The 27,534-nt window shown below is 40.1% G+C and overlaps 1 protein-coding gene across 4 annotated transcripts in view; it reads left to right on the top strand.

Moving 5' to 3' along the window:
* RABGEF1 (RAB guanine nucleotide exchange factor 1) overlaps positions 1–27,153 on the top strand; it is a 49,691-nt gene extending 22,538 nt beyond the window's left edge. Inside the window, exons 2-9 of one of the 4 annotated variants that reach the window (XM_061153350.1) lie at positions 1,726–1,914; positions 3,960–4,126; positions 9,181–9,350; positions 15,500–15,581; positions 16,300–16,432; positions 17,646–17,737; positions 22,463–22,719; positions 25,198–27,153. In XM_061153350.1, the coding sequence (XP_061009333.1) occupies positions 1,736–1,914; positions 3,960–4,126; positions 9,181–9,350; positions 15,500–15,581; positions 16,300–16,432; positions 17,646–17,737; positions 22,463–22,719; positions 25,198–25,596 (1,479 nt within the window). In that variant the 5' untranslated portion in view covers positions 1,726–1,735 and the 3' untranslated portion in view covers positions 25,597–27,153. Of the gene's footprint in view, positions 1–1,725; positions 1,915–3,959; positions 4,127–9,180; positions 9,351–15,499; positions 15,582–16,299; positions 16,433–17,645; positions 17,738–22,462; positions 22,720–22,934; positions 25,176–25,197 lie in introns of those variants that run through there. The other 3 variants (XM_061153353.1, XM_061153354.1, XM_061153351.1) reach the window with 3 other exon arrangements.
* The last annotated feature ends 381 nt before the right edge of the window (positions 27,154–27,534 follow it).

Here is a 27,534-nt window from a genome sequence, read left to right on the forward strand (position 1 = left end):
CTTCTCACTGCAGTGGTTTCTCTTGTTGCAAAGCTTGGGCTGTAGGTGCGTGGGCTTCAGTAGTTGTGGTAGTTGGGTTTAGCTGTCCCACCACATGTGGGATCTTCTTGGACCAGGGATCAAACCTGTGTTCCCTGCAGTGGCAGGCAGATTCTTGATCACTGTGCTACCAGGGAAGCCCCATCTTAACCATTTTCAAAGTGTGTAATATAGAAGTGTTAACTATGTGTACCTTGTGCAACAGATCTCTAGAACCTTTTTGTCTGGCAAAACTGAAAGTCTCTCCCATTGAAGAGCAACTCCTCTTTGCCTCCCTCCCCCTAGCCCCGGCAACCATCATTCTACTTTCTGGTTTGAAGAGTTTGACTTACTTAGATACCTCATGTAGGTGGAATCATGTCTTTGATTTGTCTTTTTGTGATTGACTTATTCTACTTGACATAATGTCCTCAAACTTCATCCATGTTGTAGCATATGATAGAATTTCCTTCCTTTTGGAGGCTGAATAATATTCCATCGTGTATACCACATTTTCTTCATCCATTCATCCTTGGATGGATATTTAGATTACTTCTAGCTCTTGGCTATTGTGAATAATGCTCAGTGAGCATAAGCGTGCAGATATCTCTTCAAGATCCTATTTTCAGTTTTTTGGGGAATATACCCAGTGAGCTTGCTGGGTAATTTTGTTTCTGATTTTTTGAGGCCCCTCCATAGTGTCTTCCACAGTGACTGTGTCATTTTACCTTCCCACCAGCTGTACACAAGGGTTCCGATTTCTATACATCCTTGTCAACACTTGTTGTTTGTGTTCTTTTTGATGGTAATCATTCTGACAGGCGTGTGGTGATATGTCATTGTGGTTTGGGTTTGCATTTACCTAATAATTAGTAATGTTAAACATCTTTTTACATGTTAGTTGGCTGTTTGTATTCTTCATGGCTCAGATGGCCAAGAATCTGCCTATGATGCAGGAAACCCGGGTTCAATCCTTGGGTCAGGAAGATCCCCCAGAGAAGGAAATGGCTACCCACTCCAGTATTCTTGCCTGGAGGATTCTATGGACAGAGGAGCCTGGTTGGCTACAGTCCACGGGGCCGCAAAGAGTTGGACACAACTGAGCAACTAATACACATATCTTTTTGGAGAATTGTCTGTTCACGGCCTTTGCTGATTTTTAATTGGATTTTTATTGTTGTTGTTGAGTTTTAGTTCTTTACATATTCTGAATATTAAGCTCTTATCAGATAAATGGTTTGCAAATATTTTATCCCATTCCATAGGTTGCCTTTTCCCTCTGTTGATTCCTTTTCTGTGCAGAAGTTTTTAAGTTTGATGTAGCCCCATTTGTCTGTTTTTGCTCTTGTTTCTTATGCTTTTGGTGTCATATCCAAGAAATTGTCACCAAATCTAATGTTGTGAAGTTTTCCCCCTATATTTTGTGCTAGGAGTTTTATAGTTTCATGTCTTACATTTAGGTATTTAATCCAGTCGGTCTTTTCTTAAAGTATGCTTTATCATTGGGCAGGAATAAGAAGTTTGTTCTTTAGTATGACAGGAATTTGCCATATTGAAACCTTCTTTTCCCCTCTTTCTCCCTTTCCTTCTCTTACAGCCTTAAGTTGATAAACTCATTCTTTTTTTTTTTTTCTTAATTGCTTTGCTGTGAGCAGAATGATAGTGAATTCATTTTCAACAACACTTTCTTGTTTGCTCTTTGATTAGCAGGAGGAAGATGAGCCTTAAGTCTGAACGCCGAGGAATTCATGTGGATCAATCAGAACTCCTATGCAAGAAAGGATGTGGTTACTACGGCAACCCTGCTTGGCAGGGTTTCTGCTCCAAGTGCTGGAGGGAGGAGTACCACAAAGCCAGGCAGAAGCAGATTCAGGAGGACTGGGAACTGGCAGAGCGGTAAAAGGACTTAACTTGGGGTTTAGACAATGATGTAACTGGGTACGCAGCATGGTGGGATACGTTTTTCACTTCTCTTTTGAGCTATCAGCAAGTCAGCTTAATTTTAAGAGAAATGGATGTTTTCTTTCGTTGACCACTTAGCGAATAGCTTTCAGTGATTTCTTCACTTTGTCTTAACTTTTAATTGTTTTGTGTTTGGGATGAGTTAAGTCTTAGTTCTCTAATGTAGACAATAAGTTCCTTTGAATGAAAATAAGCATACTTTATGGTGAAGATTAAATGAGGTTACAGATGTGAGTGCTCAGGACTTGGCTTATGACTTTCATCAGGCATTATTTTCCTCATTCTTTTAATATACCCAGCATGACATCTGGCACAGTGATAAGCACACAATAGTAGAAACCTGTTGATTTGTATCCATGGTCCTGAAAGTACAGAAATTTAACTTTTCCTTAAAAAGTGGCATTTGTTAGTATTATCCAGGAATATGACTATGATAAAAATTAAAACATAGAATGTCTAGTGAGCATAGGAGCTAATAAAATGCCATGAATAATACCACTGGACCACCAGGGAAGTCCTCAGGTTTTGTAGTTTTAGGTTGTTCCCAGGTGATGCTGATGCTGCTATCTGGGGAATCACACTTTGAGAATCATAGTTCTATGGATAACTTTTGAGATTTATTATAAATACCTCAAATTCAGCTGGTCCAAGGCCAAATTCCTTGCTTTTATTTACTCTAATCCCCACTCCCAGCAGTTCCTCCTATCCCTCATCTTGTATCAGTTAATGGCATCACTCTTTATTCAGTTGACTAAAAGACATCAATCACTCTTAATTTCTCCTTCACCTCCCACACACTGGTTACAACTAGTTGAGCATGTTCTGCTTATTTCAGCTCAGAGAGGCCTTTTGAATCCCATCCTCTCCTGTTTCCAGGTTCTTGTTTCTCTCTCTTAAGTCTGTGTACTCTGCTCTTAATTACTGTCTCTGTCCCTAGTCTGTCTGCCCCTCCAGGTGTCACAGCTACCTGCGTTATGTTTAAAGCACAGATCAGATAATGGTATTGGATTATTGTCTTTCTTGATTTCCCCACCACATGATGAAGTCCAGGACTATAGCAGGCTTGGCAGTCAAGGTTTCTTACCAGCTGGCGCCTACCTGTACATCCAACATCAGAGTCCATCACATCGTCAGTGATCTGACTACATTGAATGAACTTGGTCCTCAACACAAGTCACATCCTTCCCATTTGTAGTAGTACCTTCTTTCTGGAATGCCCTTTCACTTGGCGGAATCCTCTTGATCCTTCTAAGACTGGCCTGAATATCACCATTATAAAAACTTCCTTGGGACTTCCCTGGTGGTCCAGTGGTTAAGAATCCGTCTGCCAATGCAGGGGACACAGGTTCAATCCCTCATCCGGGAAGATTCCACATGGAGTGGGGCATCTAACCCTCTGTACCCCAGCTGTTGAAGCCTATGCCCTGGAGCACATGCTCTCCAAAAAGAGAAACCACTGCAGTGTAAAGCCGGTGTACCACAACTGGAGAGTAGCCCCTGCTTGCTGCAACTAAAGAAAGCCTGCTTATAGTAACAAAGACCTGGCGCAGCCAAAAATAATAAAATAAATTTAAAACAAAAAACCTTCTTGGACTCTTTCAGCAGATTTAGGTTTTTTCCCCCTGTATTCTCATAGCACTAGGGTTTTGCTGTCTACTATAGGCGCTGTCACATTATGTGGTAGTTACTGACTTAGCTCTTTCTCTCTTCCACCTTTGAGGTTGTCAGGGAAGAGGACTAGACTTTCTTTTGTGTAATCCTCGTACAACTGCTGAATGAACTTGATTCACGGAGAAGGTCCCTTTTGAAGTTTGTAGTGTCACATAGGATAGTTTGCTATCAGAGACCTCAGACCTCTTTGGTATTTAACCTCTAATTCTGAACGTTTTAGCTCCCCAGTTCATCGAGTTATTACCTGTATATGCAAGGAAAACTTGGAGAATTATCAGGGTTACTCTTGATCTCTTCTTGAATTACAGTCTGCAGCGGGAGGAAGAAGAGGCCTTTGCCAGCAGTCAGAGCAGCCAAGGGGCCCAATCCCTCACATTTTCCAAGTTTGAAGAGAAGAAAACCAATGAGAAGACCCGCAAGGTTACCACAGTGAAGAAATTCTTCAGTGCTTCATCCAGGGTTGGAGCAAAGAAGGGTAATTTTTCTGATTCTCTTTTTCCTTTTGTGCCCAATGAGACACAGAATGTGTGTCTCAGCTTTTTCTGTAAGCATTCAGAGATATCAACACAGACTTGAGATGTTGGGTTGGAGGTGCAGATGACAAATGAAATCTCATTGGTTGGAGGACATTGTGTTTAAGAAAACTTATTTTTTTATCAGAGGAGTAAAGATAGTTGAAACATATAGTTTTGTTTATAAAATTTATACCCATCGTATCTACTTGGATGTTTTATTTTTTGTGCCTTCAGTTTTTGAATATTGGTTTACTCTCCTTTGTTTAATATCCTCACTATCCATACCTTATCAGAAATGACTGCTTCAAGTTATCTTAAAGTTACCTAAAAGAGAAGTTTTCTGAAAGCTTGACAGGCAGCTTGTGTCTAGATAGGAATTACTATTTAGAGAACATATAGGAAAGGCTCTCTTTTGTATGTACTTGACCTTTTTCATCCTACTGCTTAAAATTCCACATTATAACCAGCAGGAAAATTCTCGCTAAAGTCACACTTATTCTACCAGTGAGCTGATAAGCTAGTTGAAATGACCTAGCAGGAAGCAAGAAAGAATGTCTCTTGTTAGACCTTAGTCTCTCTACCTCTGTGTTGATAACCAGCACTGATGCTGTCAGAGAGCTGTTCTCTTGGACACTTCTTCCACTCCCTCCACCCCAGCCTGGGATAATTGTCCTTAGGTTTTTGGTCTGCCCGCAGAAAGGGAAATAATAGTATCACACCTAAAGATCTTTGCTGATCTTTTGGATTTAATGACTGTTGTTTTTTGTTTATTAGAAGGAACGATTGTTTATCCAAAAATACAGCACTTCTCTTTAGTAAAGGCAAACCTTTAAGCCGTCTTTTTCATTCACATGATCCATTTGGAGTTGTTCTTGCTTGGTTCTCTGTCAGCAGTTTTCTGTACAGCAATAAGAAGGGGAATAATCAATACCTGTAACAGATTAAATGTGTTTGATAAGAATATATTTGGCTCATGATTTATTTATGAGGAGGTAGTGTAGTAGGGTGATTAAAAGTGTATACTTTGGGGTCACCCTGGTTTGAGTCTCAGCTTTGCAGTTTGCTAGCTGTGTGACCTTAAGCAGGCTAATCTCTTTAAGCCCTGTCTATTCTGAGGGATAGTAATACCTATCACTGGCGTGTCTTGAGGAGTAAATGAGCTGATGTGTGTACAGCGTTTTAGCCCAGTACCTGACACACATAGTAAGTCTCCAATAAGTGTTAGCTATTTTAAGATGCATGTTGTTTCTTTGATAGAAGAATCTCTGCTGGTAAGGAGCTCAGAGGTATTGATCAAAGCCATTCATTCCTGTTTATGCAAACAGTTTGCATTCTGTTTCCTGCTTTGGGGAAGTCTGGTTAACCTTGTACATTTATAGATGTCTGGTGAAATGATATATGACAACAAGTGAAATGGTAAAGAATTATAAAGCCATCAGCTCTAACTGTCACGTTTTACAGATGACAGTGTGAAAGCCCATAAGACAAATTTATTTACCCAAGGTCATATAATGAGTTGCTATATTAGAGGTCAGGTCTCCTAAGTCCTGGTTAAGCTTTTTCCCCTCATATCCCTTGACCTCAAATATGTATGTGTTCACCTATAACTATATCTGTGTCTGTATCTATGTAGATAGATAAGCGCGTAATAGTCACACACATTCATGACTGTACTTGGCACTTTTAAAATCATGTCCTAGGAGCTCCTGTACAGTACACACTGTATTATGGAAAGAAGATTTTACTTTAAAAGAAAAATTACAAGTGATTTTTAATCTTAAAACCTTTCATGTGGAATAGTTCTTAACTTTTTGAATTTCTTTAGAATGATAGATTTTTTAATTTTATTTTTATTTTTTTGATCTTTAGCTGTTTTATGTCTGTAGAAAGCATGTGGTGAGAAAGACCTCAGAATGTTGGGAAAACAATTGATGTGTGTGTATTAGAAAAGAGGCTGCTATTGGATCTTTGTTTTGCAGATTGTTTATGACACTCTGCCAGATGAACTCCGCATTTCAGGGTGATTATTTTTTTGGCCTTTGCATATGGATGAAGTTAGCCTATACTAAATGCAGTTTTCATTTATTGAGTCTAGACTACAATAGGCCTTTTATGTTCTGTGTTCTTTATTTTACTTTGTTAATACAAGATGTCCTTGCTCTTGATATTTTACTTGCTTCTATTGATGGTATGAAAGAAAGCTCTTAAGCCAGGGAAGGTTGGTGGTACATAGAACACAAATAACCTTCTAAGGGATTTGAAAAATATTTTAACTTCCTGTTAGAATTGGCTGTGTCTTCAGAGACGATTAATGGGACAGCTTCATTGTAAAGACTCAGAGAATTTACTTTCAGTTTTTTAATCTCCAAAGCAGGGTTGAGTGAGCTGTAGTTTAGAGTAAATTGCAGTGGGTCAGCCAAGTTGAAATACTTGCTCATAAATTCTAAAATGCCCTTTTTCTTTAGAGCTCAAATAGACGTCACCCTGAGTAGAATCTTGTGTTCATCTTTTACAAATCTAAAAGTAATGCTCTAAGGAGGGATTAAGGAAGGCTGTCTTTAAAAAAAAAAAAAAAGGAAGGCTGTCTTTTTTTTTTTTCCCTTAAGAATTAAGATGCCAATCTTTCCACTCAGACCTTAGATTCTAAATACTATCCTACACTGAAGTGAATTTGGGTTCCTTGGAGAAATGACTGATTCTGGAACTGGGAAAGGAGGGCTCCTCAGAAATGTTGGGGACATGTCAAACACCCAGAGGTCAGCTTGAATGGGTTCCCACTGACCAAATTTGGGTATCAAAACAAATAAAGACAATGGATGGACTGCAGATGAATAAAACAATAATCCATTAGTCCATCCAACTAATAAAATAGATAAATAAAGAAGGGAAGAAAACTCTTGCTTACCATAGAGTGTTGATTAACAAATATAGGAGTGATGGAGATAGAAAATCACCATTTTATAGTCATCCTGGTAGGAACTGGTTCAGACAGGTTTCACCAGTGGATGCTGCATCTGGGGTGAGAGGAGGGAGTTTCCTGAGGAACAAGTTGTGAACCTTGATTCAGGTTAACTCCCACAGCTTACTTACTGATTACAAATAGAGAAATGATAGCTATATTACAATGTGGGAAATGGACATTCTGTGCCTCTAGATATGATAATTTGAGAAGAACACAACATCAATTGTGTAATATTTAAGCTGAAAATTTATAACCTGACATTTAGTCATGAGGAAACAGTAGAGAAACCCAAATTGAGGCACATTCAGTAAAAATAACTGGCTTGTATTCTTCAAAATTGTCAGTGTCATGAAAAACAAAGACACATTTCCAGGTTAGAGGAGACTGTATGACCACTAAATAAATGTGTGGCCCTCAGTTTGATCTTGTGTTTTAAAAAAAATGCTTGTTTTTCAGTAACTATAGTTAGCAACAGAATATCCTTGTTGCTAAGAAATACCCAAACTAAGGGATAAAGAGCATGATACATACCATCTACTCTGAAAAAATTTAGAAAAAAATGCACATAGACATGGAGCAAAATGTTAAAATTTTGTGAATCTAGATAATGGGTAGAAAGGGATTCTTTGGGAGAATTCCATGGACAGAGGAGTCTGGTGAACTATTGGCCATAGGGTCACAGAGAGTCGGACACAACTGAAGTGACTTAGCATGCATGCACATACTAATTCATAGCTAGTGAATGCAGTTCATCTTTTTATCTTTTAAGTTTTTTTTAAGTTGTTTTAGGGTTCACATAAAATTGAAAGGATGATACAGAGATTTCCCATAGGTGCTATGCCTCCACACATACACAGTCCCCTCCAACATCAACATCCCCCACCAGAGTGGTCCCTTTGTGTTACAATTGCTGAACCTACGTTGACACATGATTTTCATAAGTATGTAGTCTACATAAGGATTCATTCTTGGCATTGTACATTCGGTTGATTTGGACAAATGTATAATGATATGTATTTACCATTATAGTATCATACAGAGTATCTTTACTTTGATTAGCATTTTGAAAGAGTATTTTTTAAAAATCAAAATCATCTGTCTTTGGAGAATAGTATTTGTTGAGGGGAGAGAGTGTGCACAAGTAAGGCAATAAAAGAGATGGTTAGAGTTCTCCTGCCCTTGCCTGGCTTACAGATCCAAAGTCTCAGGGCATGGTGTTCCCTGGAAAGAGTCCTCAGTCCACTCTGACATGCTGAGGCAGATACTGCATAGTAAAGAGCTCAGGCTGCAGAGTTAAGGCACAGAGTCCTGGTTTCAGATTCCAGCCTGTACCACTTAAATAGCTACAGCATCATCCAGGTTAATTAATGTTCTCAAGCCTTAGCTTATAGAGTTGTGAGGATTATACCACAAAGCATCAGAAAAGTACTTAGCACATAATAAACATTTGCTGTATGTTAACTATTACCACTGTTAGTTTGTCAGATTGCATGTGTATTCTGTTTTTGTTGGGTGGAGTGTTCTATAATATCAGTTACTTCAAGTTGTTTGGTGACATTGTTCAGGTATTCTGTCCTTACTGACTGTTTTGTATTACCTATAATATTGATACCAAGAAAGGAGCATTGAACTCTCCTATTAAAATTATGAAATTTTAAATTTCTTCTCTTTATGTTTCATGTGTTTTAAAGCTGTGTTACTAGGTGCATGGGCTTCCCTGGTGGCTCAGGGGTAAAGAATCCGCCTGCAGTGCAGAGACAGGGGTTCGATTCCTGGGTTGGAGAAGGAAATGGCAACCCACTCCAGTATACTGGGAAATCCCAGGGACAGAGGAGCCTGGTGGGCTACAGTTCATGGGGTTGCAAAAGAGTCAGACACGACTTAGCGTTAAACAAACAAACAAGGAAAATGCAAATATTTAAACATAAAATAACTTAAATTCAAGTTTAACTTTGATTTAGCATAATTTAAATAATCTTAAATTAGATACTTAAAGTAATTCCATGCATGGATCTTCTGTGTAATGAAACTTACTATGTTTAATTTTCCCAGCAGAAATTCAGGAAGCAAAAGCTCCCAGTCCTTCCATAAACCGGCAAACCAGCATTGAAACGGATAGAGTGTCTAAAGAGTTCATAGAATTTCTCAAGACCTTCCACAAGACAGGCCAAGAAATCTATAAGCAGACCAAGCTGTTTTTGGAAGCAATGCATTACAAAAGGGTAGGTTGAGAACCACCTAGAAATGTAGAGTTTTGGTTTTAGGAAAGGTCTTAGTGATAATCTAGTGAAACTTTGTAATTTTCCAACTGAGAAAATAAAGACCCAGAAATGTTGTCACTTACCTGAGAAATGTCACTGAACCAAGTTAAACATGACTCTGAGGCTAATACTTTTCCACTGCAACTCAGTGGTATTTGGATCATCTTCATGTGAAAAGTTTGACATCAAAGCCACTTGTACTGTGTCCTTTATAAGTCTGTGTCCTTTTAATAAGCCTTCCTAACTTGTCGCCTTGTAAATAATAAGCTGCCAAGAGCGCCATAGTAGACCTTGAACTCTTAAGTAATAATCATTAGACCGAGAATAATCATTTAGGATTTTTTTTTTTTGGTTTGGTTTTGTATTTTGATTTTTAATTTTCCTGTCCTTGCTCAGGTAGAGAAGTGAAAGCTAAAATTTAGACAATGAAAAGGACCATAGCAACTTCTGTCCGTTGATTGTACAGGTAGGGAAGTTGAGAGCCAGAGAGGATGAGTGACTTATCCAGGGCCACTTGGACAACAGCTTGTGTCCTCTCCGTGTGTGTCTTTAACCTGTAATTTCTAACCCATGGTTTCAGCAGTGAACCACTCTTGACCACACCTTTTTCCTCTTCATTCCTCTTTTCTCCAGTCTTAGAGTATACCAGTGATGAGCAGCCTTCTTTCCACATACACGTCAAGTCTAGAAAAATCAAGTATTTTCAGAATTGCGTTAAAATTTTTTTCAGCCATTTTATCTTTATCAGGAAATACTTTATGTATGCACTGAGAGTTTTTAAAAATACTTCCTCATCCCCAAAATGTACCTCTTTAGGCTAAAATTTCATTCAGCACCTGCATAATTCCCACACACTGAAGTATTTCAAAGCAATGCTTAAAGAGATTTTTTTTAAAAACTAGCTGCTATACTGTTTGAAAAGCCTGGTTCACTTGACTCATCTGTGAGTACTTTTGATCTTTTCCTAAACCTTGTTGGAAAACTCAGGTAACCAATGGCTAAATGTACAGTTGCATTAATGAACTCAGGAGTCTGTTCATTGATTTTTAAGACTACATATTTAGTAATGTTAGGTACTTGCAGAAGCCACTGACAGGACACTACTGGACCTCTGGAGTATCATGAATAACATTGTATTTGCTCAGACTCTGGTGCCCTCAGAGTATTTTAAATGAATGTAACATCTTTGGGAATTCTGCAGAATTTGCCTACCTGGCTGCACCAACTGTGCTGTCCTTTGAGAGTCTCAGAATGTGAGTTACTGGAACACTTAACCCTTACACATTTCATTCACTGAAGCAAAGGCAAAAGTTTAAACATTTCTTGTGCTGAAAAATTACATGGTAATGTTTGTGAAAAGCACATTTGAGTAGTTTGTCATTAGTAACTGTCTAGCTCCTAAAAGTGACTGACTACTACTGGCTTTTCCTTAGAGTGATAAAGTGAACTCACCTACCTTGATAGTTCTTACCACCTTCATTTTGCCAGTTATTGAATTTGACAAAAACCAGGTACTTTTGCTCTGTTTTGTTCATCTAAAGGAACAAGTGTTTCAACCTATATTCAACTAGCTTCACAACCACAGGGTATATTCCCTTGTAAAGTGGACTGTCTTAAAAAATCTGAGGACTACATGCTTGGCGACATACTTTAAAACTTAAAATTAAACATGTATTTAGAAGGCGTAAAGCCCTAATATGTTTAGTTTCCTGGGGGAAAAAAATTATTGAAGGCAGCAGAGACTAGCAATACAAAAAATATGAACATTAAAAGTTAAAACCTAAGTAGATCAAACAGTGAACTGTAGTACAAAAGAAACTTAATCTAGAAAATAGGTCATGGAGATCTAGTTTCTAAAGATAAAATACACAGAAAACGTAATTAAGGAAATAATCAAAGATTTTGAAAGCTAGGGGTGGAAAAAAGACCTCAGCCAGACAATTTTCTTTTTTTTTTTTTGGAAAAAAAAATAAAATGACTTTACACAGACATTATAGAGAAGACTATCCCAGGGATTGGTTAAGAATGCTTAAAGAAAAGAAGTAATTTACATTGCTAGACTGTGTTTTTTCTTAGAAAATTTTGAATAACCTTTTAGAATTTTGTAAAACCTGAAAGAATTTACCAGCACAAATGTGCTATTATGTCACTTAGCTCCTTTGGGAAGAACTTTGAAGGATCTGAGATGTACTCTACTTGCACGTTAAAGGTTAGCTTGCCATCGTTTCATGGGCTTCCCTGGTGTCTCACTTGGTAAAGAATCCACCTGCAGTGCAGGAGACTCAGGTTTGCTCCCTGGGTTGGGAAGATCCCCTGGAGAAGGGAATGGCAACCTACTCCAGTATTCTTGCTTGCAGAATCCCATGGACAGAAGAGCCTGGAGGGCTGCAGTCAATGGGGTCTCAAAGAGTTGAACACGACTGAGCAACTATGCTTTCATTTTAATGATTCCATGAATACTGGCAGAAGACAAAAGCTTCCTGGGTCAGGGAAAAAAAAAAGCCAGTTAATGACGGCAGAGGGGCCCGAGTAGATCAGTACACGTAAGTGTACAAACCAGTGCGTTTGTACTGGGTCCCCTACTTATCAGTGCCCACAGGGCATGCAGAGAGGACCAGGTAATCCCTGTATAGGCAGTGAGTTATGCTAAGGAAGAGTATCTTTTATAGGGCTATGAGCCTGCCTGACTTTTGCTCCAGAGAGAAACCTTATTATATTAGACAGTGACAGCCTACCCTTTTCATTTGAGTGCGGCCCCAACCCTGTTTTCACGGCCTGTCCGCTATATAGCTATCCTGGAAAAGGGTGCAGAAGAGAGGCCGCCAGTGTCTCCTCACAAGATGTGCAGAAATAGGAGAGATCAACATAGAACTGTCTCCCCGCGTCTTTACAATAGTATAAAGGGAGTAATAAATGGCCACTTGAATTCTTTTTAAAAAAATTTATTTATTTTTAATTGGAGGATAATTGCTGTAAAATATTGTGTTGGTTTCTGCCTTATATCAGCATGAATCAGCCATAGGCATGTCCCCTTGCATTCTTTCTTTCTATGCCTGGGTCTGTGGTAGCCTCCAGGGATATGACAGTAACAGTACCCTCAGGGAACTGACTTTTTAGTGGAGGAGATAGGCAATAAGCTAATTTATAATATACAACTGTGGTTAGTCCTCTGAAGAATCTAAAGCAGGCTAAGAAAACAGAGTGGCAGGAGAGTTAGCTCACACTGCAAAATAAATATTGTGCTAACGTGTAAATCTGTGCAATAGAAATAGAAAATGGAGTTTTCTGAACTGTAACAAAATTACGGTGATTATGTGGAGCTGGGGGAGGAATTAGGTGATCCATTGCCACCTATAAAACAGGCCATTTAGGCCTTTAAAAGGAGGCCATAGTTTCTAGCTAGGAGTGAGTACTGGTAATAGTCTTAAGAAAGAAATGTGTTCTTACTGTTAAGATTTGATGCGAGTGAAAGTTAGCCATGTTATATATTGTAAATCAGTTCATTGTCTGTCTCTTCCTCTAAGCTACCTAAGAAGATAATCCATTGCAGAAAGTATTGAATTATTTGCATTCAGTCTTCCTGTTCAATCTGAATGCCCTCTGAGAATCATTATTTTTTATGTTATTGCCTGGTATAGTGGCTGGAATTCTATTAGCCATGTAATAAATGTTTTCAGAATGAATAGAAATATAATTTTCTGGAAATTGGGGGAAAACAGTCTTACCGGAAAATCTGAGAGAAAACAGAATACCAATAGAGATAAATTTAGCAGCATGGTAAGATAAACCCACAAAATTCAGTTACAGTACAAGATGCCAGAGATGAAAAGCTAGAGAGCCTAGCAGACTTTTTAAAAAGGGCAATTTTGAAAGATAATAGTAATAAAGAGATTAAATATTAAATGATAACTTAATCTAATACAGAAAGAGGTTTATTCAAAGAATTAAAAGACTGTTTCTGGATTTTATCTTGGATTTAGCTGAGGAAGTACAGATATCTTGGATCTAGCTGAGGAAAACAAAAAGATAAATTTACAGATAAAGATACCTTTCAGGTCAGTATGAACAATTAAAATATTAAATTACAATGTTACATTGTTTGTTCTAGTAAAAGAAGGTAGCAGGAGTTTGGGAGGGGAAGTTTCTAAATGTAGCAGACACTTCAGAATTTACTAAAATGAAAGTTACCACAGTTAGATATGATTTTCTCATATATAGAAAAAAAGAGAGAATGGTAAAATAAACCAGGGATTCCAGAAATAAATTCAGTTTCTCAGGAGCAAATTACATGAGAATTAGAAAAACAAGGGGGAACAGGATTGCTTATTACTAATTGCTGCTGAGGAAGACAGGGAAGTTTGTGTGCAGATTATTTAAGGTCTGTGTTTGCTATGAACCTTACATGCCCACCAAATAAAAGAGCTAAGAATGAGAAACCTTAGAAGAAAGCAAATTAAGATACTTATTTCATCTACAGAGAGGAGCTACAATTGGAACTGTTGAAAATTTTTCTTAATAATCAGGAAAAAGGTTTAATGGTATTAAACATTCTGGCAGTTAAGGAGTGCAGTAGTTAAGGTACGACAGAGCACTGTTGAGCGCTGTGAGGCCTGCAAGGTTGTTTTGACCAAGGGAATGGAGGGGACATCTTCTCAGAGGAGGCGAGATGGGGACCGAGCCTTGAATGAGACCCTGTGGGACTTCCTCGGGCAGCTTCTGGAGGATTGGAGAGGAGCAGAAGTAATCTGGACAGAGAATAATTTTACATTGTTAGAGAGGCGGGAAAGCTAAGTGCAGATTCTCAACAATAGGAAGCCTAGCGGGGTACGTGGGGACCAGATCGTGACCTAAGGTGTTCAGTTGAAAAAGGAAAGATCAAAAGTGGGAAGAGCACCTGAACTCCAGGGGAGAGGTAATGAGAACCCAAACCAGGGAAGGGTGGACGAGACATTGTGAAGGCAGGTAGGCAAGGTTTGCTCACTATCCCTCACGCCAGGCCATCTCTTCTGAATCAGCCAGAGCGTCAGGGACTATGTGCTTCGTCGGGGCTTTATTGACCCCTGTCATTGGCCTGTGCAGAGGTGGTCTGAGTCCTATGGAATTTGTCTTGCGCTATATCCATGCCCTCCTGCGATGACATCTTCATGAGAACCCTTGGAGAAATTCCTGATTTTGGAGTCAGAATTTCACCTAAGAAACTGCTTTTATATTTGGACACTCAGTTGTGTAACTGTTTTCATCTTACTGATGATTGCTAGACAGCTTAGTTAGACAAATTTACGGGCTGATTTTTTCTTTTTTTACTAACTTCTGTATCTTCAAGGAAGACATTTTAGTGTTATCTTTCCAGCTCTACTTTCTGTTTCTCTCCATGTTTTGTCTTGTTTCCTCATTTTTCTAGGTTGTGCTGAACTGGGTTTATCTCTCGTATAGACTTCAAATATTCTTTGGAAAAAGTGGGGAGTAAATACTAATACACATGTTACACCTGTAAAATCAGTAAAACCCAAATAAAAATTACGATGCCCAGTGCTGGAGGGGCTGTGGAGAGATAGGCACACATACATGGCTAATGTCTGTACTTGGAGTTTCTGAGGATTGTATCTAGCAACAGGTATTTAGAGCTGTAAAGTTGTTCGTATTTTTTAAGCATTAATAATGCCACTTTTGTAAATTAATTACAAAGAAATAACCCAAAATAAACTATCTTCACACAGTTGTTTATAGCTGCAATATATAATTAATGAAAGAAGGGTAAGAACCCATGGCATACAGTGGTAGAAGATGGTTGAATAAATTGGCTAATATAATGGAATATTATAAAGCCATCAAATGATTAAATAGACTAGGTAAGTCAGAACGAACATATACATGTAAATTTTCAAAATATGCATTATACCCATGTAAGAATATGTGTATACCGCAAAAAGAAACGAGAAGTCATGGAATGTGGTAAAGAATACTAAAGGACAGGCTTTTCTTCCCTGCAGCAGTAATTGAATTCGTAAGTACTTCTGGGATTAGTTCAAGGAGTAGGTTTTGTAAATATAGAGCTTTCCTCATGATCTGTCTTTCAGTTACTTAGCAGCCTCTTTGTCCCTTTGTTTCAGGACTTAAGCATTGAGGAGCAGTCGGAATGTACTCAGGATTTTTACCAGAATGTGGCTGAAAGAATGCAGACTCGTGGAAAAGGTAATCCTTTGTTAGCCTGCCTCGGAGGGACGCTGGTAGTTGCAGAGCCCTCCTGCTGAGTCTCTCAGTAGTTTCTCTTTCTCAAGTCTTTTGTTGGTTTGCCTGCTCTGTACTGTAGCTTACTCCACTAGCATTCAGATAGTTGGTTTTATACTTAGCAGTGTCTTTGAATACCACCACGTATATCATTCCAAGATAATCAGGCAATTGGATAATTTCTTGAGCAATATTTAATAATTTCATTGGGAATAGGGACAGAGTCAGTTAAAACCCCTTGGGAGGCTTCTAAATAAAACCCTTATCTCAGAATTGCCATTTTGGTGAGAAATCTGCCCCATCTGTTTACTTTAGAGTGACCCTTAAGGTCATATAGTAGACCTCTGAAAAGCGAAAGGGTGAGTCTTGCCAGCACTTGCCAGTCTTGGGAATTTCAAGTGCTTTTCTAAAGTAGCACCGTGCTACGATCTTCTCATTAAGCAGGGTGTACACCTGTTAGGTCCTGCCAGACAGCTTCAGTTAGAAGTAGGGATTCTGTAAAAGGCAGCCCCAAAAGTTGGGGTAATTTTTTTAGAGTGTTTTTTAATATCTTATACTTTTGTTTGGGTGTTTTTAATGTATTTCTGATAAATTAGTTTTCTGCTACATTGAAAGTACTATGAAAACATCACTTCATTTCAAATGTTCATCCTTCATTCAAATATCCTTTTGAATATTTCAGTGCCTCCAGAAAGAGTTGAGAAGATAATGGATCAGATTGAAAAGTACATCATGACTCGTCTCTATAAATATGTGTTCTGCCCAGAAACTACTGATGATGAGAAGAAAGATCTTGCTATTCAGAAGAGGATCAGGTAGTTGGTTGTTCTGCTTTTCCTTGTTGTATTTACTGCCTCCTGTTGGAAGAACACATCTGAGAAAACAGGGCCCTTGAGTTTCAGACCTTGGGTGCAAGTAACAGCTAAGGTGGGAGCCATCCTTAGCATATAAACTCCTTTGTGATGTCAGAAAGAAAAGGGATGTGGTAAATTGACAAGAGGAAAAGACTCAAGTCTCCATCTTGCTCATCTGTGTGAATCCAGGCAGCTTTAGATGAGAACCATGCCTGTGACTGTTCAGATCTCCAAAATTTCCAAGGAACAAGAGGAAATTTCATTGTTTTCTCATTTCACTGCACTAACTGTCTTGTCAGGCAGGAAGCTGTGAATATCCGTATAAAGACAGTGTGTATTGTCTTTCTCTGTTATTCCCAGGGGTGATTCAGCCATTTCTGCTGCTGCCTCTTTCCACTAGCCCTGGGTGGCTAACACTGTGCAAAGCACCCACTCCTCCATGGCCAGTAGACTGAGTCCCCAGTGGCTGCGGAGCACTGGGGAGAGAGGCCATCGACGTGTGGGCACAGGGCCAGGCCTGAGCTGAAAAGGGGTTTCTGGAGGAGAGGGAGCTCGGATCACAAGTGGGGTTCTCGCACAGCGGGGTTGGTAATCGGTAGCTCTGAACTTGATGATGTCTCATCGGAAGTGTGGAATTGATCTTGGGAAGATAAGGGAGGAAACCAGAAGTAACTCGGTGGGCTTTAGACTGAGGTGAGAGTGTTAGTCAAGCATGTGGTGAGGACTGGCAGCAGAATTTCATGAGTGGAATGACCACGTGACCAGAAATCTCAGAAGTTCAGGCAGAAGTGACACATGCCTGATGATCTCTGACTCGGGCTCTGGTGTGCCTCAGGTCGAGGGCAGAGCCTGAAATGTGGGCAGTGAGGACAGGGAGCAGCAGGTTCTTCCCACATCTTCATTCTCAAATATCCAGTGCTTTTCCAATGTAGTGTAATTTCATTTCAACTGGAAAAATTGTCTTCTGCTTTCTTGTGATAAGTGCAGAAGAGAAGCCTCATCATAGGATTCCAGCTGCCCGGCACATCAGCTGAGCCGCTAGTACGTGCAGGGGCTTGGATTGCCTGACGAGCCAGTGGTGCCCGTCTTTTCCTATCACTGAGGAAATAACATGATAAATGATTACAGTCCATCCTTGGACCTTTTTTTTCACTGTCTGTCTCTCTCTCGGTAGAGCCCTGCACTGGGTTACACCTCAGATGCTTTGTGTCCCTGTTAATGAAGAAATTCCAGAAGTGTCCGACATGGTGGTGAAAGCAATTACAGGTCAGTGAAACTAAGAACTTTGTATTTGGATGTTTTCCCCTCGAAGTTAGCATTTTGCTTTATAAATCTGTACTTATTTCAGTGAGCAAAAAGATAGTATTTCTAAAATACTTCTAAAATGCAGATTGCCAAAGCTATATTGGAATGTGGTAAAAGTGATTTAAGAGTGTTAGGTTTATGAATTTGAAGCATTTTCAGATCAGCAACTAAACCACTCTCCCCCTTCATTTTCCGTGACCATTTCTTATTTCTTGAGCATTGAACTAAAGTCAACTAGATAAATTTCTTAAAACTCAACTGTATTTATATATCAGAATAATTTTGAGAGATGAAATCAGTGAGGCATGGTTAACCCCAAGCTAGAATTACATATTAAAATGATGTTTCTGCTGCTGCTAAGTTGCTTCAGTTGTGTCTGACTCTGTGCGACCCCATAGACGGCAGCCCACCAGGCTCCTCTGTCCATGGAATTTTCCAGGCAAGAGTACTGGAGTGGGGTGCCATTGCCTTCTCCGATGATGCCTGTAGTTGGTTGTTGTTTTTTTTTTTTTTTACATTTATTTATTTATTTGGCTCTGCTGGGTCTTAACTGCGGCATGTGGGAACTAGTTCCCTGACCAGGGATCAAACCCAGGACTCCTGAACTGAGAGCATGGAGTCTTTGCCACTGGGCCACCAGGGAAATCCCTGTAGTTGGTTGTTAATCAGAGATGTGCTTTGAATTTCTTTTCTGGTTAGTTGGAGAAGTAAATGAAGTGCCATAAATTGATGTGGCTCCAACATTCACCTAATAAGGTTTCTGTTTCTTAATCAAGGAATAACCTAGCAGAAGTGCAACACAAAAGTTTTAAAACAAAACTGGTGGAGAAGACATCCAACTTGTCCAACATCTCCTTAATTAAGGAGAAGAGTTGGAAAGAGATTACCGATTTAGAGATTTTTAATGAAATTCTGCTGGGAAGGAAAGTGGGTCAGCTGATGTTAGCAGTGCTGGAGGCACGCCATTAAGTAGTCTCCTTTGGTTATAAGAACCAGAGACTCGAGTTGCAGTAAGAAATGAGGGTTTGCTCAAGGTATTATCAGGGTTGGAAAGGAGGCGAGGCTGTTACAGAAACTTAGCTCCAAGGTCCCTTCAGGGACTGAACTATCTTCTAGCTAACATGATTCTTCCACTTTCTCAGGTTCTGCTTCTCTTTGTACTTTTTCACATTTCAGCTCTTGATATAAAATGTATTATTTTCTGTAACTACCTGCGTAGAGTTTAATTGTCCTCACTAAATACCATCCTCTTTGTTGCTCAGAGCTTTTCTGCTAAGCTCCTCATGGGTCCCATGAATGACCATTTTTGGTCAAGGCCCAACCCCCACCCCTGCCTTTTGTTCAGGGGATATCCATAAGAGATTGAAAGTGAAGCCTGAAACTTGTACTTATGTTTTCCCCCAAAGACTCTTACTAGTAAGTTCAAGATCAACTGGTTTAAATTTAAAGTACTTCATAGGAATTTATGTTGGGGACTCTTTTCTGAAAAGCCACAGGACAGACCTTATAAAACCAGAAACTACAAGTGCCAAATCATTGTTTGCTGAAAAATAAAAATAAGAAAGATGTCAGTATATCAGCAGTTTGTTAACAGAATTTGAGCTATGGGACTTTGCTCTCTTGGCATCTAAGATGAAGTTTGAAGAGATCTTTTGATAGTAAAAGTATAGCCACGAAATTTTAAAAGCCTTCTTATGCTCTCATCTTAACCCCCTCTTCTTGCCAATCCAAGAGCTGCCACATTCTGCCACTGAGGACCAGAGTTGATATGATCACTTTCTTCCTATGCTATAAACTTGTCAACCTTCAAAAGGACAGTCGCTAACAATAGTCTTAAATGTGGAGATAATCACTGAACTTTCTCCAAATCACTGTCTGCTTCTAATCAGGACTGTCCTTTTTGTTTATAAATACACTGCACTGAGGCCCGTGCCACTTCAGTTGGCATCCGTCGTCTAGTGGGTAGAACCCCCGAGTGCTACTAAACACCCTGCAGTATGCAGAACAGTCCCTGCAGCAGAATCATCTGGCCAAAATGTCACTAGCACCCAGTTTGACTGACCTGGGAGTACTGCCTACTTTGCTTTCAAAACCCCATTAAAGATAAGTCTGGACATCTGCTAAGATAGAGTCCCTACCCTCAACCCTATCTTTCCTCCTGGCCCCTGGTGGCTCAGACAGTAAAGAATTTGCCTGCAGTGCAGGAGACCTGGGTTGGATCCCTGGGTTGGGAAGATCCCCTGGAGAAGGGAATAGCAATCACTCCAGTGTTCTTGCCTGGAGAATTCCATGGACAAGGGAGCTGAGCAGGCTATAGTCCATGGGGTCACAAAGAGTCAGGCATGAATGAGAGACTAATGCTTTCACTTTTTTCAAAAGCCTTGAACAGAAAACAAAGCAGTATCTGAGGATTCTGAAAAGTAAGTCATAGCAGGCAGATTGGAAAGGGAAGTCATTACTAGAGGAACAGCTAATGCAGTTGTGAGTTTCCTGTGTTGTTTACTTTTCTTTCCACGTCTCCTAGTTTAGACTTCAGGGCAGCACAAATCATGGAACTGGTTCTGGGGATGGGTGGTCCAAAAGCAAAAAGAAACTTTTCTCAGACTCAAAGATACTGGGCAAGGGTGGGGTTCACTACCAGATGGAGAGTGTGGAAGAAGTCCCTTGGGTTTTGTTTTCCCCTTTATTTTCCTTCCTTTTTCTTCTCTTCTCTTTCTTTTTACACTGCTGGCCCTGCTCCTTGGCAGGGCAGCTACACACGTGTCTAGATAGAAAATACAGGCATGCCTCAGAGATTCTACGGGTTTGGTTCCCAATCACCACAATAAGGCATACACTATTGTAAAGTGAGCCACACGGATGTCTGGTTTCCCAGTGCTGATAAAAGTTCTATTTACGTGGTACTGTAGTCTCTTCAGTGTGCAGTAGCATTATGTCTAAAGAGCAATATGCATACCTTATGTTAAAAAGACTTTATTGCTAAAAATGCCAAAGCAATTACCATGGTAACATTAAAGATCTCAGATCATGATAACAGATATAATAATAATGAAAAGGTTTGAAATATGCAAGAAATATCAAAATGTGACACAGAGTAATTAATAAGCAAATGCTGTTGGAAAAATGGTGCTGAGAGATGCTCAACATAGGTTGTCGCAAACCTTCAATCTGTAAAAAAAAAAAAAATGCAGTATCTGAAGCGCAATAAAATATGTGCCTATAATTCACTTTTAATTCATTTTAAAACTTAAGGAATAAAGATTAATGAGAACATGGTTAAATATTTGAAATGGAGAATGTAAACCAACAGTAAAAGACAGAAGGCTAAATAAGGTGAAAATGGTTTAAAAAATATATATATTTATATATATAGACATTCCCCCAGATCTTTTTGGTAATAAGTTGTATTTAAATAGAAAAAAATAAATATACTGAGACATAGTAACAGTAATTAAAACCCAGAATAAAAATTTAAACAATAAAACGAACAAAAATTATATAATTCATACAATAGACAGGTAAGTAGGGAGGGATAAAAATATTAGTAAATTAAAATAAGGTCTCAGCACTGTCCAGTGTTCCTGTCTCCCACATGTTAGTCTTCCACGGCTGACGGTCCTGTGAGGACTTCCCCAGGTAGCTGACCCGAGGGATGAGAACTGAGAGCAGAACGAAACTCTGGCATGTACCACCAAACCACCCAAATCTGAAACTTTTATTTCTGCTAATGGCAAGAAATTGGTGTCAAATTAAACCAGTTCAGCTCTTTTCTTTCATGGTGTTCTAGACTGTAGGCAGGTCTGTCCAGAGGCACCCGCCTGCCCTCCTTTTGTGTGGTTCTGACAGTGCAGAGTTCAAACTTGACCCTTCCTCATTGCCTCCTGGTCCTTGTGACAAGAATGTGAACTTGTAAGAGCCTGCTAGTTGGACTTAGTGGTAGTGAAGGGCAGTGAAATAATTTTGCTTCTGAGAGAAATCAAGTATTGTTTATGAGATTAAATAATACCTATGCTCATCCCGTCTGTTACCCAGCAGGTTATAAGTGTCATAAACCTGTAGTTAGATACTTGTTGCTAGTGGGAGATTTATATGCCGTGAGGATTGGCCCCTGTGGACCTCTGTGTGATGGATTTCAGCCGCTTGCACTTTAATATCTAGCTCAGAGATGCCTTGTAAAATAACCACATTTCTAAAAAGCTGTATGCAAATGAGGCCTTCTGAACTGAGTTTTACAATGTATTTACGAGGAACAAAAACAGTGAAACGACTCTGCTTATTTCTCTGGGGAGCTCATAACCATTTTACATCATGACTTAAAGAATGCGCTTTCGACTCAGGCTTGGCTTCAGATCCCTGCTATGAGCCTTTTTATTGTATAATCTTGGGGAAATCATTGACCCTCTCTGAATCTCAGCTCCCTTGATAATAATAGTGCACATGCATACCCTGGGGATGGAGAGAGGATGCTTGTAGAGCACGCAGTGTAGGGCCTGGCTGAGGGGCACGTGCGCCCAAGTGTGAGCTAGTGTCTACTGTTGTTGCAGGCCTTCTCATATGCTAAGTTAACTAGTGGAGAAAGGGTTAGCGAGGGCACCTCTGTAACTTAAGAGATGAAATAGGATGATCCCGACACCTCTTTGGTGTAACCGTCTCCTCACTGGAAGCAGCATCCCTTCTCCTTTGTAGATATCATTGAGATGGATTCGAAGCGTGTGCCCCGGGATAAGCTGGCCTGCATCACCAGGTGCAGCAAGCACATCTTCAATGCCATCAAGATCACCAAGAGCGAGCCGGCTTCAGCCGATGACTTCTTACCCACGCTCATCTACATTGTCTTGAAGGGCAACCCCCCACGCCTTCAGTCCAACATTCAGTACATCACCCGCTTCTGCAACCCAAGCCGACTGATGACGGGCGAGGATGGCTACTATTTCACCAATCTGGTAAGGACTTGACTTGGTGGTGGTGTGGAGAAGAACCCAGAAGGTATTCATTTGAAGGGTGTGACAAGGGCTCTCACAGGCCTGTGACACGTGCGTGCTCTGGAGTTGAGGGGTCAGCATAGCTGAGGATGTGTGCTTGGTATCACAGAGCACATGTGACCAGGCCAGGCACACATTCCACCTCCCAGGACTGAGCCACTGTGGTTCCCCTACAGGACACGTGACGGCCACGCTGAGTGTCTTTGCTGCTATTGGCTGTCACTCCCCGAGTCCCGGCTGTGAGAGCGCTCATTTACTTGCTTGTTTCAACCATGAATAAATCAGATCTTGGGCTGATTCCTTTATTAAAAGACTTACTATTTATTTTTTGTTTCATTTCTACAAATTGCCTCTTAAAACTGAATACTGAGATGCTGATGCATAGAGGATATGCAATGATTTTCAGCTCTTGTTTTTTTACAGTACTAATTAACACTAGGCAGAACAGTCATGAGGTCCGCACATCTAAGGCCTGAGGCCACATGACTGACCGTTGACCGCTGGACTTCTCCTTGTTTGTGTTAGACTAGATTTATTGTCACACTCATGAATTTGAGCCTCAAGACACCTTACGTTCTTTGTTTCCTGTGCTGGAAGCTATACAGGGTAATAGGGAGGGAGGGGCGGCCAGGTTACATAAGGAAGCATTTCTGGTAAATTGTCTAAAAAGATGGATCCTTGAATCACTGCACTCTGCAGCTCTTCCTGGCCCCCTGACCCACAGCCTTAACTGTGTGCACACCATTTTTCTTCATCCTCTTGCCAGACTCAGAGTCACGGCCCCAGTGAAACCGCTGTGGCAAAAGGAAAAAAAATCAGCCAGCTGTCACATGCCTTAGGGCCTCTGCTTCGGTTCACTCCTTTAACACCCCCGGTGATGCCTTCCTTCCGGAACGTCTCGTGTGCCTCAGCGTCCACGATTCCACTCCATCTCCCTGGGCTCTTTGGGGGCCTGGTGTCTTCCTTGTCCCCTTAAAGGTGTCACTCCCTGGGGGGTCTGTCCTCCATGCATCTATCTCTGGTCCTAGCGCTGTTGGTTACCTGTACAGTGATGACCTGCAGTTTTGACCTCACTCTGAGCTTCCCAGCTAATTTATTGTGCTTCAGATTTAATCTGTTCAGAACTGAAGCTACTTTCCCATCAAATGTTTCTTTCTTTTCCATTATGTACTGTTTCCATTAGTGGCAGTACCATGTATCTACTCCCCTAGGCCAGGAACCTCAGAATTATCTGCCTCTTCTTTCCAGAAAATAGGCTGCAGTGATTCCACACACATAGTGTGAACAGGTGGTGAGGGTCAGACAGGCACATTCTTGTCAGATGAGGCTGTTGAAATAGATTTGCTAAATATTCTTTAAGGAGATTCACTTTTTTATGAATAATAAGGTAATATCCTATGAACGAGTTTCTCAAAAGAAATTCTGAGAGCTGCCTAAATTTTCTCCTGTTATATTTTTCATGTCTTTCTCATGAAAATACTTTATTAAAAAAAAGTGTGAAAATGGTATGTTTATATTCTAGAATTCTAGATATATTTCTATAGATATAATTCTAGGTATATTCTAGAAAAAATTAGTTAAGGGAATATAACTAAGATGTCTGTGTCACCCAGCATTTCCCCCAGCATTTCTGTACTAATGATTGCTACCATTTATTCATTGCTTACTACAGACCTGTGAGCTAAGCCTGAGACACGTGCTACTTTATTTAATTCTCACAATAACTCTGGGTGGTATTTCCCGCATTTTACAAATGTGGGAACCATAGAGAGCTTAGGTAACTTTTCTAGGGTCACACAGCTCTGGGCTGTCAGTTGACAGAGGTGACATTTCACTCAGGTTGACTTGTATCAAAGTATATTTTTTTTAACTGTTTGACGTTAAAACATCTCTGAGGACCACCAGTACCTGCAGAGATGCTCAGTGGCAGGCGGTGCGCTGGCTGGGTCTGCAGAGCTGGGAAGGGCCTCATGGGGCGTGGCCCTGGAGCTCCAGGCCACTCGGTGATTCCTCTGCCCTGAAGCATGGCAGGGAAGCAGAGCGCCTCTGACTTCGAGGAAACATACAGGAAGCTCTGTGATAACCATTGTGGAACGAATACTAAAGGTGCCTCTTCAGATATTTCATTCTGTACAAGACCCTAGGACCTTCGAACCACCCAAGGAGAGGACTGAATTTCTGGCTCAATGAACTTGGCAGTTAGATTTAATTTTTTTTAAAGGAAGAAATGCATTATTGCAAATGGGAGTATAAAGGAAACAACATAAATGGCCATGGTAATTTTTGAAGCTGAAGTCCATGGAGGTTCATAAGATTATCTTGTCAAGTTTTTACTCTGTTTAAATTCTTTGTAATAAATGGATTTTTTTAATCTTCTCTTTGAATGTTTGTAGCTCTCCTATATAACTATAATAAATGACATTCTCTTTTTTTTAATAGTGCTGTGCCGTGGCTTTCATTGAGAAATTAGATGCTCAGTCTTTGAATTTAAGTCAGGAAGATTTTGATCGATACATGTCTGGCCAGACTTCTCCCAGGAAGCAGGAATCTGAGAGTTGGTCTCCTGATGCTTGCTTAGGTGTGAAGCAGATGTACAAGAATTTGGACCTCCTGTCTCAGTTGAATGAACGACAGGAAAGGATTATGAATGAAGCTAAGAAACTTGAGAAAGACCTCATAGATTGGACGGATGGAATCGCAAAAGAGGTTCAAGACATTGTTGAGAAATACCCACTTGAAATTAGACCCCCAAATCAGTCTGTAGCAGCTATTGACTCTGAAAATGTTGAAAATGATAAACTTCCTCCACCGTTGCAACCTCAAGTTTATGCAGGATGATGAAAACTTAACATGGATAGTATTTATTTGAGCCTGAATTGTAGCCAGCCCTTCCTGCAGTCCGCTGATTGGGGTCTAGAGTATAACTTAATTGCTTAGAAGTATCACAGTGTTTTTAAAGGTACAGTTTGTGGGGATTGTTTTGCTCGTTTTGTTTTGTTTTCCTGTCAGGGGAGGCTTAGTAAATAATAAAGTACTATTTATTGAGTCACTGAAATAGATTCATTTAAGGCTTGTGTGAAAAGTTTGTCTATAAATCTATTTTTTTCTCCATGGTTTTCCTATGTGCTTCCTCTGTGGCATTCACTGTGTTTTTGCATTTGGTTAAATAATTGCCTTTTAAAGGAGAAAACAAATGAATGCTACAAAAAATGTATGTGGTACCGCTGTTCTCCAGTTTGACATACTTTTATAATTGTAAAGATAGAAGATATATTGCTAAGTAAATATGTAAAATTGTAAATATGTAAAAAAAAGGAATGATGTCCGCTGTGCATGGCATTTTCATGTGTTAATTCCATTTCTTTTTTTTTGTTTGTTTGAAATGGAGTATATTGAATATTTGCCTTTTAACACTGTTTTGTTTGGTTCGCCCCACTAAAATGAATGCAGAAATACTTAGACACACTCTCCCTGAAATGTTGGCTCCAGCTTTACCAATGTGTTAGCCCTAACTTTGAGGTCCTGTTCAGTCAGAGAACATGACACCGTTGAATCACATTTTCAGTCATGTGAAGTTACTGTTCAGTACAGTCGATTGGAGACTGAACCGTGCTTCCAGCGCCTCTGTCCTCTTTTCACTCAGCAGATACTCCCTGGGCTCTTGGTTAGGGCGGTGGCCCTAAGTCTTGAGTCAGAAGCCAGGAATGAACAGGTCTCCGCAGGTGAGAGCTGATGGAACATCTCTCTGAGCTTTAAAGTGTAGAGGCAAGGGAGGGGGCGTCTCTGCTTCCATAGTGTGCTTGTGACTATGGACAGCCCAGTCACACGTCACATAAGCCTCTTCCAGGGTTTCTCAACCTCAGTACTATTTGGAGCCTGAGGACGTTTTATTTGGCGCCACCTCATGTATTGTAGAGTATTTAGTGGTGTTGCTGGCGTCTGCACCCACTAGACACCAGTAGCAGCCCCCCCAGTTGTGAAAAATCGTCTCCAAACATTGCCAGATATCTCCTGGGGGACAGGATTGCCCCCAGTTAGGGACTGCTGATCTGTTTTGTAAGCAAAGGCGTTTTCCTCCTGATGGTTAATATGATATAACCAAAGAAAATGGCACCAAATGTACAGTGAAATGTGAACTCAGAGCTCATTCGGTAAAGCTCTCCAGCCCCTGGCAGCGTGGAGCCTTGTCTAATCCTGGTGGAGCCTTTCACAACTAAATACACCATCGTGATGCTCCTCACAATCTGATGTCTGCAGACTCTCGGAGTACCTGGGAAATTGTAATTCCCAGGGCACCATTTTTGCACAAGATCACGTCACACAAGCTTAAGAAAGCTTCCTTTGCGTTTCCAGTATCTTCCTCATGGTGTACCACAGATGTGTAGTGCAATAGTTTTGGAATAAAGCTAGGGTGGGTGTAAAACTTGTTACCCGTTACTTAAATTAACATCTAAAATGCATCACGTTGATACATCTATTGTCCTAAAGCACTGAAGAATGAAGCAGTTAACTGAGTCAGCTGATCACCAAGCTCACTTGGAATATTACCATCAAGTGTCTGGAGAATGTGCTCATAGAAACCTGGGCCCAGATGGTCTTTGTAGAGAGCTTTCCCCTTTTTTTCTTTTCTATGTACTTTCTAGGTGCTAATCCAGGTATACATACACACTCTTACTTCTCCTGGGAATATACCGTTCTTTTAGTCATTGTACATTATGTTTATTAAATAAAATGTGCATATCAGCCTCCCCCAAAAAACTGTCTTCTTTTGACTTC

Source organism: Dama dama, chromosome 10 (genome assembly GCF_033118175.1).
Source record: "Dama dama isolate Ldn47 chromosome 10, ASM3311817v1, whole genome shotgun sequence".
NCBI lineage: Eukaryota > Metazoa > Chordata > Mammalia > Artiodactyla > Cervidae > Dama > Dama dama.